The 15,325-nt window shown below is 33.7% G+C and overlaps 1 protein-coding gene across 1 annotated transcript in view; it reads left to right on the top strand.

The window, feature by feature from the left end:
• Positions 1–610: 610 nt before the first annotated feature.
• LOC108910785 (DNA polymerase epsilon catalytic subunit A) overlaps positions 611–15,325 on the top strand; it is a 26,357-nt gene continuing 11,642 nt past the window's right edge. The window contains exons 1-18 of the mRNA XM_018715499.1: positions 611–693; positions 845–968; positions 1,023–1,241; positions 1,522–1,757; positions 1,817–2,061; positions 2,117–2,504; positions 2,564–2,757; positions 2,825–3,165; positions 3,216–3,408; positions 3,499–3,766; positions 6,532–6,705; positions 6,760–7,197; positions 7,252–7,617; positions 7,758–7,941; positions 9,496–9,828; positions 12,278–12,505; positions 12,560–12,747; positions 13,061–13,423. Coding sequence (XP_018571015.1) covers positions 611–693; positions 845–968; positions 1,023–1,241; positions 1,522–1,757; positions 1,817–2,061; positions 2,117–2,504; positions 2,564–2,757; positions 2,825–3,165; positions 3,216–3,408; positions 3,499–3,766; positions 6,532–6,705; positions 6,760–7,197; positions 7,252–7,617; positions 7,758–7,941; positions 9,496–9,828; positions 12,278–12,505; positions 12,560–12,747; positions 13,061–13,423 — 4,565 coding nt within the window. The remainder of the gene's footprint in view (positions 694–844; positions 969–1,022; positions 1,242–1,521; positions 1,758–1,816; positions 2,062–2,116; positions 2,505–2,563; positions 2,758–2,824; positions 3,166–3,215; positions 3,409–3,498; positions 3,767–6,531; positions 6,706–6,759; positions 7,198–7,251; positions 7,618–7,757; positions 7,942–9,495; positions 9,829–12,277; positions 12,506–12,559; positions 12,748–13,060; positions 13,424–15,325) is intronic.

The raw sequence follows: 15,325 nt of genomic DNA, 5'->3' as shown, positions 1-15,325 counted from the left end.
TCGCCCTTCCACAAATAAGATCCACTTCTTATTTGTGGAAGGGCGAAATGGGCGTTGACTATTAAACGCCTTCATTATAGCCATCCTTGTCTATCACATGGATTTCTATGGCTTACTTTATCGCTCTCACGTAACTTCTGATAGACCATCGGTATTTTCCTACACTGTATGTAAAATTTACCAGCCCTAGAGCATATACTACTGGAGGCTGGAGGCAGCGTCCCAGTGGCCGAGAGTGTAGCGGAGGTTTAGAGAGAGAGGGGTACAGGAGTGTATTTGCTATCTCTCTCTGGAAGCACACGATTGCATGATGCTAGAGCGAGGATGCAAATACCACCCTCTTGCTCTCTCTCTCTCTCTAAACCCCCTCTACACTCTCGGCCACTGAGACGCTGCTTCTAGTAGAATAATATGCTCTAAACATATGCTTGTAGATGAGAATAGAAAGAAGCAATACATAAGCAGTTGTAGTTGATGGACAATAGGTAACTTGAAGGAGAAGAAGAAGATACTTAAAATAGCGGGAAAATATTTAAGTGTATCTGAAAAGTAAGGTTAACAAACAGTAATAATTTTTATTTGTGAAAGTTTTGAAACAGAAATTTATAAAATGGTTTTACAAAATTCTGGAAAATATAGACCTGAAAGATCAGAGAAGCCTGATACTGTAACAAAACCAGAAACTACCAACAGGTATATTAAAATTTAAAATACTATAATGATCTATTTGAATAAAAAAAAAAAATTAAACAGTAATAGATGACTGTAAAGTATTGTTTATGAAAGACTTAAAAGTGTAATTAGGTTTAGTTTACAAAACTTGATATCTGTATTGCGTTTTTAGGGAAGAGAGTTCTGAATTTAGGTTGCGGCTAGTCAGAGAAAACGAGAATATAGATATCAAATATGGGTTTGAGAGAATAAAAAATAACCAGGAAAGAACCGGATTTTTGTTAAATATGCATGCTGTAAGTTAAAATTTATAGTCGTATATAGAAACTGTCTTCAATGCAACATTTTAGACAGAAATATTAGATGAAGATAAAAGATTATGTGCTGCTGTGGATTATTATTTTATGGAAGAAGATGGTACTCGATTTAAAGTTTCTTATCCCTTTATGCCATACTTTTATGTTCTTACAAAACGAGAACTAATTCAAGAGGTTACAGAATTTTTGATCAAGAAATTTTCTGGTGTAATAGGAAAAATAGAAACTGTGACTAAAGAAGACTTAGATTTGGTATGCAGCCTTTTTAAATAGATTTTAGCAATTTATATGGAAGTAGTATTTATTATAATTTTGTTACAGAGGAAAGACTTGGATAAGTTACCTACTCATTAGATAATAAACTGTTTGCTCACTTAATATTTAAAGATATTTAAAAAAATTAGTTTCGAATATATTCTGTATATTTTTAGAAATATTAACTTTTATTTTATTGCTATTTAAGGGTAGTTATATGGTAAATGTGTAATTGAAAAAATTAATTACTTAGAATAATTTAATACAAATTTTTCAGCCAAATCATTTGATTGGTTTAAAGCAAAAATATATCAAATTGTCTTTTGCTAATCAGACAGACTTAATTAAAGTAAGAAAGGAGATATTGAAAGTTGTACGTAAAAATAGAGAAAAAGAAAATAAAAACTCGTATTATACCGAAATGTTGGCCAATGCATTGGCTAATGATATAGAGGATTCTGTCATTTCAAATAAAGGAAACAGTGATCAAATGGAAAATATAATGGATATTAGGTAGTTTACAAAAATAATTCAAAATCAGAGAACTGTATTGTGTCACGGTAATTTTTTAGAGAATACGATGTTCCGTATCATGTGAGGGTTTCAATAGACTTGAAGATTTTCTGTGGATCTTGGTACACTGTAAAAAGTACAGGAGCAAACAGGTCACCTATTATAACTCTTCGAAATGATCTGATAGAACGACCAGAGCCCATAGTTTTAGCGTTTGACATAGAAACTACAAAGTTACCTTTAAAATTTCCTGACGCAGCGACAGATCAAATTATGATGATATCGTATATGATAGATGGGCAAGGTAAAATAGTAAACCGTTAATTTCAGAATGTATCTTAATTGTGGTTATTTGTTAGGTTATTTGATAACAAACCGAGAGATTTTGTCATCTGATATCGATGATTTCGAATATACGCCTAAGCCCGAATTCGAGGGAAAATTTACAATTTTCAATGAACCGAACGAAATGGCGTTATTACAGAGATTTTTTGACCATATAATGGAAGTTCGTCCTCACATTTTTGTCACGTACAATGGCGACTTCTTCGATTGGCCTTTCGTGGAGACCAGAGCGGCATCTTACGATATGGACATGAAGCAAGAAATAGGCTTTTCCCGGAGCAAAGACGGAGTTTACTCTTGTAGACCTGCCATGCACATGGATTGTTTGTGTTGGGTAAAGAGGGATTCGTATTTACCTGTCGGTTCGCATAATTTGAAAGCTGTCGCTAAAGCCAAATTAAGGTGATATATGAGAGTTTACCGTAGTAAAAAAAATATATATTTTTTTCTGATTTCTTCAGATACGACCCGGTAGAATTGGATCCGGAAGAAATGTGCCCGTTAGCTGCATCTCAACCGCAAGTTTTATCTAATTATTCAGTTTCCGATGCAGTAGCTACTTATTACTTGTACATGCAATATGTGCATCCTTTTATTTTCGCTTTGTGTACAATCATTCCTTGTGAGCCGGACGAAGTATTAAGAAAGGGTTCGGGTACGTCATAAAGTAACATATTAACACGTTTCGTTTTATGCCATTTGGACGACCGTTTCTTTTCCAGGAACACTTTGTGAATCCTTACTGATGGTGGAAGCGTTTCACGCCAACATAATTTTTCCTAACAAGGAAGAAACGGTGTTAAATAAACTTACTCACGACGGACACGTTCTGCAGCAGGAAACATATGTAGGGGGCCACGTTGAAGCGTTAGAGTCTGGGGTCTTCCGAGCCGACATTCCTTGTCGCTTCAGAATTGCGGTGGAGGCTGTAGACGTTCTCATCGAACAAATTCCTAAAGCTTTGGAGCACGCCATCGTTGTTGAAGAGGGTGTTCCTTTGGATTGTGTGACAAATTTGCAGGAAGTAGCTGAGGAAATTAAACAGAAGTTAACGGCTCTAAAGGTAAATTGATTTATTTTTAAAATTTTTCTTATCATGATGTTTCTTTGCAGGAACAGCCACTGAGATTAGAGAGACCTCTTATTTATCATCTGGATGTAGGAGCTATGTACCCAAATTTAATCCTGACAAATCGGCTGCAACCGTGCGCAATGGTAGACGAAACGATTTGTGCGGCTTGCGATTTTAACAGACCTGGGGCTTTGTGCCAAAGAAGCATGCCTTGGATGATGAGAGAGGAGTACAGTAAGTAATATTTGAAATTTTATTTTTCAAATAATATTTAAGAAGTTTATCGTGGACGCAAGTTGAATTTTATTTTTAAACAAACAATAGTGCCTGCTAGTCGAAACGAGTATCAGAGGATACAGCAACAACTTGAGACAGAAAAGTTTCCCCCGTTATATCCGGGGGGTCCTCCAAGAGCCTTCCACCAGTTGTCTCGGCAAGAACAAGCGGATTTAGAAAAGAAGAGATTGTCGATTTACTGTAGAAAGGTGTATAAGAAATTAAAGATTACCAGAGTTGAAGAGCGTAATACAACAATCTGTCAAAGGGAGAACTCTTTTTATGTCGACACAGTTAGGGCTTTCAGAGATAGAAGGTAAATATTTATTATATTTACATTATACAGGGTTCTTAAAAAATTTGGCAATTATTTTTTAAGGATAACTGTCTGTTATTATATTAAACCATATCACACAAGAGCAACAGAAAATATATAAATAAATTAACAGTCATATTGAGGATCACACGAGGCACGGGGGAATGACATGTCACTTTCTCGCATGATATGCTTACAGTGTTTTCATTTATTTGCACTTTTGCACTAAATATGTACTGAAAATACATATTCGCATCCAGTTTAGGTTGATGGTACAAGACGAAATTATACTCGGTCAACGTTGTCACCTCCCTTGTCAATACATAAGTGAACTCATCAAATTATAGAATGATTCGTATTTACAAAATGTCCTGCTGTTGTCACCTTCAATGCGAAATGATATTCTTCAACATTATTAACTCCTGTTATACTCTTAATTGTTTAAACACTCCAGAAATCTAAAGGATATAAGTCTGGAGAATGAGGAGGCCACCTATCAGGAAATTCAGTATTTATGTAAATACCATATTGCTGGTAAATTATTTTTGAACAGTTCATATAATGTTCAGTCAGACTGTTTGCAATACAAAAGGCCTTAAAAAATTGTTTGTGATGTGTGCTTGAGAATATTCGTAATGTTTGTACACAAAAAAAAATCATGTGTAAACATTCTCTTTGGAAATACAAAAGGGAAACTTTTTCCTAAATTATCTTTAAGTGCTGCCCAAGCAGCATGCCACAATTTAATAACAGCTTTTTGAAATATTACTTTTATAAATATTGAAAAATATAGAGCACTTTCAAGAAATTTGGAGAATGTTTAGTATTTCACAAACATGTTCAAGAAAAATTTAAATTTTCATTAAAACAATAAAAATAAAATAAATATCTCGTGTTTCTTAATTCTATGGCAATTTATATCAAATAGAACATAAATTTGCAGGTTCTTTCGTCTTTATGCACATTTATTCTCATTTACAAGTGATGAAAATTCTCCAAACGTAATTTCTAAAGCATTTTACAAAACTACGAATTCGTATTGTGCAAATTAAAATTTCTGTTGCGGTTAAAGATTAGTGGCGGCTCGTGACAATGAGAATAAGTGACGCATATTCATTGACTGACTAAAAAAAGGGCCGCAGGCAAAAGTTTTCAAAATTTCAAGGTCAAACGGCTTTAAATGAATCTGGAAATTTTTTAGTTGCATTTGTAATATTACCAAAAAACTGACGTTGGCGAGAAGGATATTCATTTACGACAGCAGCGCGTGACGTTCCCAAAATTGTTAAATCCCCCTTATTCCACACGCCCGTCTTTACACCCACAATTAAACACGACATACAGAAAAGTTATTTTAAATAAACATTTCCACACAACCACTTTTACTCCGAATATTATTATTATTATTATTACCATTCATTCCGAAACTTAACGTACACTTTGTTTTTTGAATTCCCCCTTTTCTCTACATCGAGAGAAGGCACAGGTCTCTTGCAATTAAAAAAATCCTTTTTGTCCTTAATTTTCCATCTGGAAAATGGAAACATTTCTACAATTATTGATACAAACCAAATATTAACAAAGAACCATTATATGGTAATCGTGCACTGGGCGACGTATTGTATAAACTGTTTAAAGGCAGGCGATGCTGCTTCAATTTTGGCATCACTCGTTCCTCCACGCCGTAATTTACTCATGTGTTGGCCGCCTCGTTGCCATGACAATCGCCGTAAATAACCCTACAAAGTGAAGCGGAATATAAACTGATTTCGATCCGCTTCACTTGCTTATGCTATGCGTTGTATGGTACATACGAGGTTGATGTTTGTACTCAACGAAGGCAATGTTTTTTTAAAAGGCGTTCACCGCAGAACTATTCTGTTTATTTCTGCGTATAAAACAAACATACAATACAATTTCAATATAGAATTATACCTAAATTATAAAATTTATATAAAATTAAAAATATTTTTAAATTGCACAACCAAACGGAAATTTTAGATGGAGCGGTGCGTCACTTGCGTCACCTGGGAGCCGCCACTTTTAAAGATAGCTTTATCTGAGAATAAAATTGCAGCAAGGGAATTTTGTAAAACATTACATAGGTTCATAGGTATAAAGGATGATCTTATTGTAGCAGTACATAGAGCCTTTGATGAATACAGTTATTGTTTTGTACTGAGAAATAATAGTAATAGTATACAACTGAACTAAAAGTAATAAACCACTAATAACAATAACATTTGATTACTAAATTTTACTCATACTGGCCCAATACCGAAAACACAAGGATGACAGTTAAGAAACAACACATTTTGAAGTGAGGAGTAAAAAAAATACAGTCAACAAATTGTTTTTCTTTCACCTCTACACTTTCTATACTAACTAATTTCTTTCACAACTTATAAATCAATACTAATATATAACTTTTCTCCTTCAAGAACAGACTAGTGGGGTTGAAAGAAAAGTACGTAATATTTCGTATTAAAAAAAAATTATTAGTCAGAATGGACTTTTCTTCAGATATTGTTCTAAATAGTAACAAATGACAAGAAATTGTGTCACTCGGCTAAATAAAATTTTTAATAGTCAGCGGTAGTCAAACAAGGTGTATGTATTATCAAAAAATACTTATAGGCAACTTTTCCTAAGGTCAATTTTTAACCATCAGCCTCTTTGTTGAAGATCTACGTTCCATTAAAAATAAATCTGCAAGTTTTCAAACATCCCATGTTTTATATTTACTTCAATATTTTTATGCTTAGGTATGAGTATAAGGGAATGTCCAAGAAAGCCAAGCAAGCCGTCACCGATGCTATTAAAGGTGGCGACGCGTCCGAAATAAAGTCTGCCAAAAACCGAGAGGTTTTATATGATTCCCTGCAACTAGCCCATAAGTGTATCTTGAACTCTTTCTACGGTTACGTTATGCGAAGAGGGTAAGTAAACAACTCAATTTTGAGCAATGGCATAAAAATTTTACTTAATTGTAGAGCGCGATGGCATAGCATGGAGATGGCTGGAATCGTGTGCTTCACAGGTGCGAATATAATCATGAAGGCGCGAGAGATAATAGAACAGATTGGGCGTCCCCTAGAACTGGACACCGACGGGATTTGGTGCATTTTACCCGCCTCGTTTCCAGAAAACTTCACGGTACTAGCAAATCACAAGAAGAAGAAGTTTAATATTTCCTATCCCAACACCATACTCAACGCTATGGTTAAAGAACATTTCACGAACGATCAGTATCATGAACTTGTGAATCCGGAAAAGTTAGAATATAGAGTTAAAAACGAGAATTCTATATTTTTTGAAGTGGATGGCCCTTATAAAGCCATGGTTCTGCCTGCCAGTAAAGAAGAAGGTAAAAAATTGAAAAAAAGATATGCGGTGTTTAATTTCGATGGCTCTCTAGCTGAATTAAAAGGGTTAGTTCGAAAAATCTCGTTATTCAGTCACATACAATTTTTTATTTCTCTTAGATTCGAGGTAAAACGAAGAGGAGAGCTGCAATTAATAAAAAATTTCCAATCGTCCGTCTTCGAATCGTTTTTAAAAGGCGATACTCTGGAAACCTGTTACGCAGCCGTCGCTCAAGTTGCGGATTACTGGCTCGACGTACTTTATTCACACGGTCGCAACATGCCAGATTCCGAATTGTTCGATCTTATTTCCGAAAACAGATCGATGTCGAAGAAATTAGAAGAGTACGGTGCTCAGAAGAGCACCTCCATCAGTACCGCTAAGCGGCTCGCTGAATTTCTGGGCGATCAGATGGTTAAGGACGCCGGATTGGCTTGTAAATATGTCATTTCCAGGAAGCCGGAAGGAGCACCAGTAACTGAGAGGTACGTTTAGATTATTTGTATGAATGTAAACAAGTTGAGGATTATTTTGGAGACCCATTAGTAAAATGTTACAAAAGAATTTTTCTGAAAATAGAAGTGTACTTTGAAGTCATGCATATTAAAAGATTAATTTTTTTAAGAGCCATTCCGTTAGCAATTTTCCAAGCCGAAGAAACCATTCAAAGGCACTACCTGAGGAAGTGGTTAAAAGATTCTTCCATTTCCGAAGTTGAAATCAGGGATATTTTAGACTGGAGTTATTATATAGAACGCTTAGGCGGAGCTATACAAAAAATAATTACTATACCAGCTGCTATGCAAGGGGTAAGTAAATTACAGTTATTTAATTTTTTTGTTTGTTTAAGATTGTTATAAAGTATTTAAAATGTATTTAGCTATTTTTGGTTCCTTTTGTGCAAAAAGAACTACAAAATATTTAATTTTGAATAACCGGTGTTTTTGCAAGTATGTACTTTTCAACTTTCCACTTTTCTTGCTATTTTCTGTTTTCAAAATTAATATTCAAAAAACAGTTGTTAATTTACAGAGACTTCGCTTTTCTACATTTTTAAAATGAAAAGTGAAAAGTTGAAAAGTAATTTCAAAAAACAGGCCCTAGATCTGATGGAGATTCATCAGTAGAGTGAGATTTTTGTATTGTTTGTTTCATTTCAATTAAATCCAGTGTGAGTGAGATATAACCTACAAAGTATATAACATCTTAAATGTCATTGCTACTTAATTATTCCTAATAGAAAATCATACTTTCATAGTACCTAGAGATTAGTATGTTCTTGCTAAAAGGTACAATGTACTTTTTGCTAGTATTCTTTAAGCAGTAACGACGTTTAAGATATGACATATACTTTGTAGGTTATATCTCACCCACACTCAAAACCAGTAGGTAGATAGATATCCACATAGCTAAATTCATTGTCGGTTGACACACCGATGGTATGCTGATGAGAACCAATAAGTTTGAAACTGGTATGTCTGGTGATGCTCCTGATACATGATCTTATAGCTGTTTTACATGAACTATTTATTCATGAAAAATTCACAAAGTTCTTCATGAATAAATTCACGAAGTTCTTCATGAATAATTAATTCACGAATTTATTTGTAAATGGTTTGGTTTTACAGACTTCGTGAATTCTTTTAACACACGAATCAGCTCTACCAATAAATCGAAGCAAATAAATTTAAAAAATGTCACCTTTCCACTCATAATTGTAGTGGTACTATATAAATATTAGTTTTTGTAAGTAAGAAATCAGTAAAAACAATACAAAACTAGTATGACGCCACACAATTATTATAACCTCATTACTGATCTGAGACTGGAAATTTGTTGGGTTGGTACTTCTGAACTTCACTAAGAAATTGACGAAAATTGGAACATGTTCTAGTTCGTCAAGAACTTGATGAATAAATTCATGGAGTTATTTGACATTACACTTGTCCTATTTCTTGGTGAATTAATTGGTGAATAAATTGTGAATGTAAAACAGCTTTTAACTGTTTAATTGAGGATGTAATTCAATGCTGGTTGGGGAATGTAGTTCATAGAGCTCGTAGCTCATACACACTTAAGCTTAAGATCATTCACACTTAAGTGACTAGCCGTTATTATTGGCCATTGTTGGTACTTACAACTTAGCAACATAATAAGACAATATAGAATTACCAATATGAATGTAATAAAAGCTTCCTAATCTGGAGCTATAAAGATGTTATCATTTTACTATTTATATATTATTTTGAGGAATTTCAATAGAACACTTACAAGAAAAATAATTATGCTACTTACCGACTTTATTTTATAAGTATTTTGGTTTACATCAGATTTTATGGAGAGGATTATGATTTTCCTTTTAGGTTCCCAATCCAGTACCTAGAGTGAGACATCCGGATTGGTTACATAAAAAAATATTGGAGAAAAATGATAATTTTAAACAAAGACGTATAACTGATATGTTTTCCAAAAAAGTTAATACTGATCCGTCAACTGAAATAAATCAAGTCAGTAGCAGCATAAAGGATATAGAAGATATTTCCAATAACAAACCTTCTTCGTCACATAAGGTGCCCGTAGTTACTGTTAATAAACGAAAACGACGTAAAGATTCGGAAGCTGAGTTTTCTGAGGAAGAACTGAATAAATATTGGAAGGAAGTTCTTGGAAATCCACCATCGTATGGAACAACAGAGGTATGTTGTCTCATCTTTTTGTACACGTAACTTTTAATGGGGGTCAGTTTTTTTTACGGGTAATAGTATGTATTTCCCAGAATATTCGTTTGGAATTGTTGCATGCTTGCCAGTTTACCTTTTTAAACCAAATTTACTAAAAATTATTTGTTAAATATTAACCAATATTATCAATCCACCTGATGTAATATGGTTGGACAACAGAATGGCTGGATATGTCAGCGCTATCAGTTTACAAGATATTTGTAATACAGTTCGTGACTTTCTGCGTGAAATACTAGTTTTTATTGGAATCAAAATAGAATTTATATACACCCACCGGCAAAAAAACCGGACACCGGAAAATATTTCATAAAAGCACCTAAATATGAATTAATGTAACTTAGAATTGATATTTGGTTGCAGAACCATTCATTATCGATTTAGGTTGCAACGAATAACTAAGAAAAAAATGTTAAAGACAAAATTTAATTTAATTAAAACAGTAACAGAAATGGAATGAAAATACACTTTTTTCTTATGTCTAAAAAATTTTGGTTGGTCTTTTTAATGGACCTCTTGGTTATTGTTAATAGCGTGTATGTCCTCCTCGAGCCTGAATTGCAGCATTCAACCGTCGTGACATTGAGTCAACCAAATTTCTTAAGCTTATCTGGGGAATTGCTTCATATTCTTCATGAAGGGCCAGTCTTAGCTCTTGAACAGTCTGTAGCATGACTGGTCGACGACGAATAGCTCTCTGAAGTTCATCCCAAAGATGTTCAATTGGGTTAAGGTCCGGGCTGAATGCGGGCCAATTAAGTCTACGAATACCGACCTCGTTTAAGTATTCAGTTACGATTCATGCAGTGTGTGGTCTGGCGTTGTTGTGCATTAACACGAAGCTATCTCTGATAAAATACGAAAATAGAACGATAGCTTCTTGAAGAATATCTTCCACATATCTGCGGGCGTTCAAAGCTCCATTATCCACAAATATGAAATCGGTATGTGCTTCCTTAGAAATGACCGCCCACACCATAACAGAACCTCCTTTAAAAGATACTCGTTCAGAGATAGTGCAATCTGAATATCGTTCATTTTGTCTTCTTCACACCCTTTCCCGACCATCAGGTGATCGCAGACAAAAACAAGACTCGTCACTAAAAAGAACATCACTCTATTGCTGAGGAATCCAATTTACATGTAATCGAGCAAATTGAAGATGTACCCTTCGATGCCTAAGTAGCAATTGTGTTCCTGTGGCGGGATAAACCATTTTCTACAAGCTTCCTCCTAATCGTCCTTTCGCTTACTTGAACCCCTCGCATTGTTAGAAGACGGTGCTGAAGTTGAACTGCTGTTGATCTGCGATCCCTCGGTATGTTGAGCACAACGAAACGATCATCAAACGCCGTTGTTACTCTTTTTCTTCCGGATCTTGGTCGTCTCGTGATTCTGCCAGTCTCCAGATACTGATTCCACGCACCCTGAACGGTAGTACGAGATATTTCCAATGAAGGAGACACATAACGCTGACTACGTCCATCTTCAATGAATGCAACAACTTGACAAGCGTCAGCAACAGTTAACGGCATTGTTATCGGGTGAAAACTTTCGTTGACTGTCAAACTTAATTCCAAAAACAATGTGCATAAGCCTGCTTGCCTTTTAGAGAACATTAATGATAAGAAATGATGCATAGTCTGCTGGTGTGTGATTTACGTGAGCATATTAATGTCGTTGAAAAGGGAATTTCTGTGTGATATAAAAAGATATATTTACGAATCAAGAAGGGGTGTGCACGCTGTTTTTTTTAGGTTATGTAACCAGCAGGGTATAAAAATTATGAAAAAAGGTCGAATACAAAAATTGAGTTTTCATGATGGAATTTGAGAAAACAAATACGACCCCCATTTAAAGTTCCACCCTGTATAACAAAATTTTTTTATTTTTGACTATTTGAAGCAAAAAATAAGTACTAAATACTTTACTTTGAATTACTGGATCACTTATTTAGTGGAAGTTTGTGCATTTTCTAGCGACTGTAAACACAAATATTCTTCATAAACTATTTCTGATTATGATTTATTAATGGAAAGACATATATTGGTGGCCATTTGTTGCGATAAAACCAATGTATTGGAGTTGGAGACTACCATTTAATTGTCTCGCTGCTACTATTGGCCATTGTTGGTACTGTTTAGTAACATAAGTAATGTATGTTTGTGTCTAACTTAGAAGCATCTAGTAAAAAATGTCATAATTAAAACACTTTTTAGTATAATAGTATTTTGTAGTTATTTATATAGATTTCCACTTATCAAAAAATCCTGTTAATGTAGAAAGGCTTACTCTACAGTGACAATTGACAAAAATTAAAGTTAAAAAGAAGATATGGGTCCCTCGTTTCATTATAAGAATATAAACCATTTTAAATATTCTAAAAATTCTATTCTTATTACTTTAGGAGGAGCATCTTGCTTGGATTAAATTCCAGAAGAAGAAGTGGAGGTTTCAGCTATTACAAAGGAACGTCGGCCATCCAAATAAAAAGAAAAAGGGTGTTTCTCTAAGCGGACCAGTAACGATAGGCGGTTTTATTCAGAGAGCTCAAAGAACTCTCCTAAACACTCCCTGGCAAGTCCTACAAGTCGCAGCCACTGGGACTCCGGGAGAATTTCGAGTTTGGGCACTGGTAATTATTATCATGAAAACTAAATGTATTTGACTTCAAAAATTATACTCGTAGGTACAGTCAGAGTTACATTTGGTAAAATTAATAGTTCCCAGAATGTTCTATGCCAATCTACGGACTCCTAAAGTTGCGGAGGAAGGGGCGTTATTTAAAAAGTGCAACCGAATGTTGCCTAGGTCTAGGCCTGTGCATAATTTGTATTTGTATTCGGTTCCAGAGGAAGTGTTTCAAGAGTATGGAAAGTAAGTCTTCTTTTTGTTAATTGTATCCATTATTAACCAAAGTTTTATATATAGGAATGAAATTTAATTCACTTTTGTACAATTTCTGATTACAGTGATATAAGTGACCAAAATTTTGAATACAAAGTTCGTATTACGTTAGATGTGACTCAATTCTATCAGTATTTAGTTGATTAATTTGGTTTATCTCTTCAAAAGTTAAAGCAGAAAGATCCTTGTATGTTTTCGCAACTTCTTGATTTCTACATCAAAGATTTTATAGAAGTATCCCAATCAACAACTTGTAGGTACATTTTGTCTCTTCTCATTTTAGAAAGGTCTACCTCGATCAAACGGATTCCAACGTGGAAGGAGTCTACGAGACACAAGTAACGCCACTATTTAGAGCCCTATTGCATATCGGTTGTGTATGTAAAGCGCTACCGAGGGTGCAAAATCCAGATAGGTTTATGCTGGACGAATTGGATATGATTAGTGTGGGTCGGCAGCCGTATTTGCCGAAAGATTCACTGAGGCACCTTTATTTCTACCACCACAAACATCCCTCAAAGTCGCAGCATATGTTCGCTTTGTTTTTAAATCCACTTAAAAAAGCCCACATAATAGTCGTCGATACGGTAAGAACCAATTTGATGCCTAATATGGTTGGTTTGTACCAAGCGGAGAGGATGGCGAAGTAAGTGATTTTAAAATATTATTTTATGTTCAAAGTAATTCCAAAATCTAATCATATAGAAGTCTATTTTTATTTTTTTTTAATAATGTAGGTTTTGCATTTTAAATTAAACTTTTTATAATTTAGTCATCTATTTTTAAAAAAATTTAATCTTGACTCAAATTTACCTTACAACAGGGTGAATTTGTTTAACTTCAAAAAGTATAAAAACGTCCATACTAATTCTTTTTACTAACTAACTTTTCTTAAAATTCTCGTCAAATGAAGTCATATATGTTTTTTGATATTAAATATTAAGGTAATTTAGTAATCATTATTATCTAAAATAAAAAATCCCAGGGCCAAAATGAAAAATTCTGACATATTTAAATAAATACTCTTTCAAAGAATATATCTGCTATTTTCTTCCTATAAAATGGCTTTGGACAAAATTCAACGTAGAAGAGATTACTTATTTCTGCATTTTATATATTTCTATTTCAAGTGGCCTTCTTTTTAAAATGGAATTAATGGATGGAGTTTTAGGCTATTGAATAGACGATTTTAAAAGGAACTATGACATTCAAGATATTTTATTACATGCATCGTTCAAATGGTCATTTTAGATGAAAAAATCGCGGAGTGCTGTTAAATTAGAGGGTGGAAATTGGTGAAAATGCACCCCTTTCAGTTTTTTAATTGTAGCTCAAAAACGAAGCAAAATTTTGCTGCAGTTCACAGGAAAAATTATTTAAAGATTCGAATTTTTCATCAAAATGGCTTATTTAAAAAAAATTAAAAGGAAAATTTTATGCAAAAAAATCGTTAATAAACAATTTGAAAAAAAAACAAAAAAATTCGATTTTCTGATTTTTTTACTTTTTTGCCTCTAGTTTTTTTTTGAGTAAAGATAGGTGTAGGCATTGTTTAATAGAAAAAAAAGTAAATAAAATTTTCTTCAAAACAAGAGAGACAAGAAAGTATTTTTGGATGAAAATTGACTGTATATGGCCGCTCAAACTTAGCGAATTTTTCGATTTTCGTCGCGTTTACCCTTATACATTTTAATTCTCATTTTTTGCAAAACAGGAAGGAAATAAGACATTCAAGGATTTTCATCACATGACCAGGGCCATTAAATGAAAAATCAGCGGGGTGCTATTAAATTAGAGGGTTGAAACTGAAGATAGGGGTGAAAATGCACTTTTGCAGTTTTTTAAATATAGCACGACAACGAAGCAAAATTTCGATATAGTTAATAGGAAAAATTTTGTAGAGAATTGAATTTCTCATCGAAATGGCTTATTTAAAAAATGTAAAAGGAAAATTTCTTGCAAAAAATCGTTAATAAACAATTTTAAAGAAAACAAAAAATAAGATTTTTTTTGAAAATTTTTTAATAAAATAATTTAGTAAAAACTTGAGAATTTAAGTACAATAAAGTTTATTAATGTATACAGGGTGTTTTCACTTTAAATTTGGAAAACGCAGGAATGTATTCCCTATCAAAAATTAAGTGTAGTTTACTCTATAAATTTTTTTTATAAAAGCCTTTGTTTTGGAGATACAGGGCGTTGAAGCTTAAAAAAAAATAAACACTTTTTGACATATCTCGGCTATCCACGAGTAGATTTGATTTAAACTTGGTACACATTATGTGTATTGGGGGTTCTCATAATTGACAGAATATTAGTCCTATCGCATTAGCCAGTGGCGTTCAAAGGGGGGATGCGTGGCCCCTTTTTCAAAAAAAAAGTACGCCATTGAGTTTTTCGAAGAATGTAAAGTAAATTTAAATACTACCATACAAAAGCAATCTAAAAGGTCTCTTGGTATTTTTCGATAATACGCAGCGTTCATGAGATTCTTGGACTATTAAGATTTCAATGCATGAAAAAAAATTACGACATTGAGTTTTTCGAA

The sequence above is a fragment of the Anoplophora glabripennis genome, unplaced genomic scaffold (assembly GCF_000390285.2).
Source record: "Anoplophora glabripennis isolate ALB-LARVAE unplaced genomic scaffold, Agla_2.0 scaffold402, whole genome shotgun sequence".
In the NCBI taxonomy this organism is placed as follows: Eukaryota; Metazoa; Arthropoda; class Insecta; order Coleoptera; family Cerambycidae; genus Anoplophora; species Anoplophora glabripennis.
Note: the sequence above shows the minus strand (reverse complement) of the source record. Positions and strands in the feature narration are given on the sequence as shown.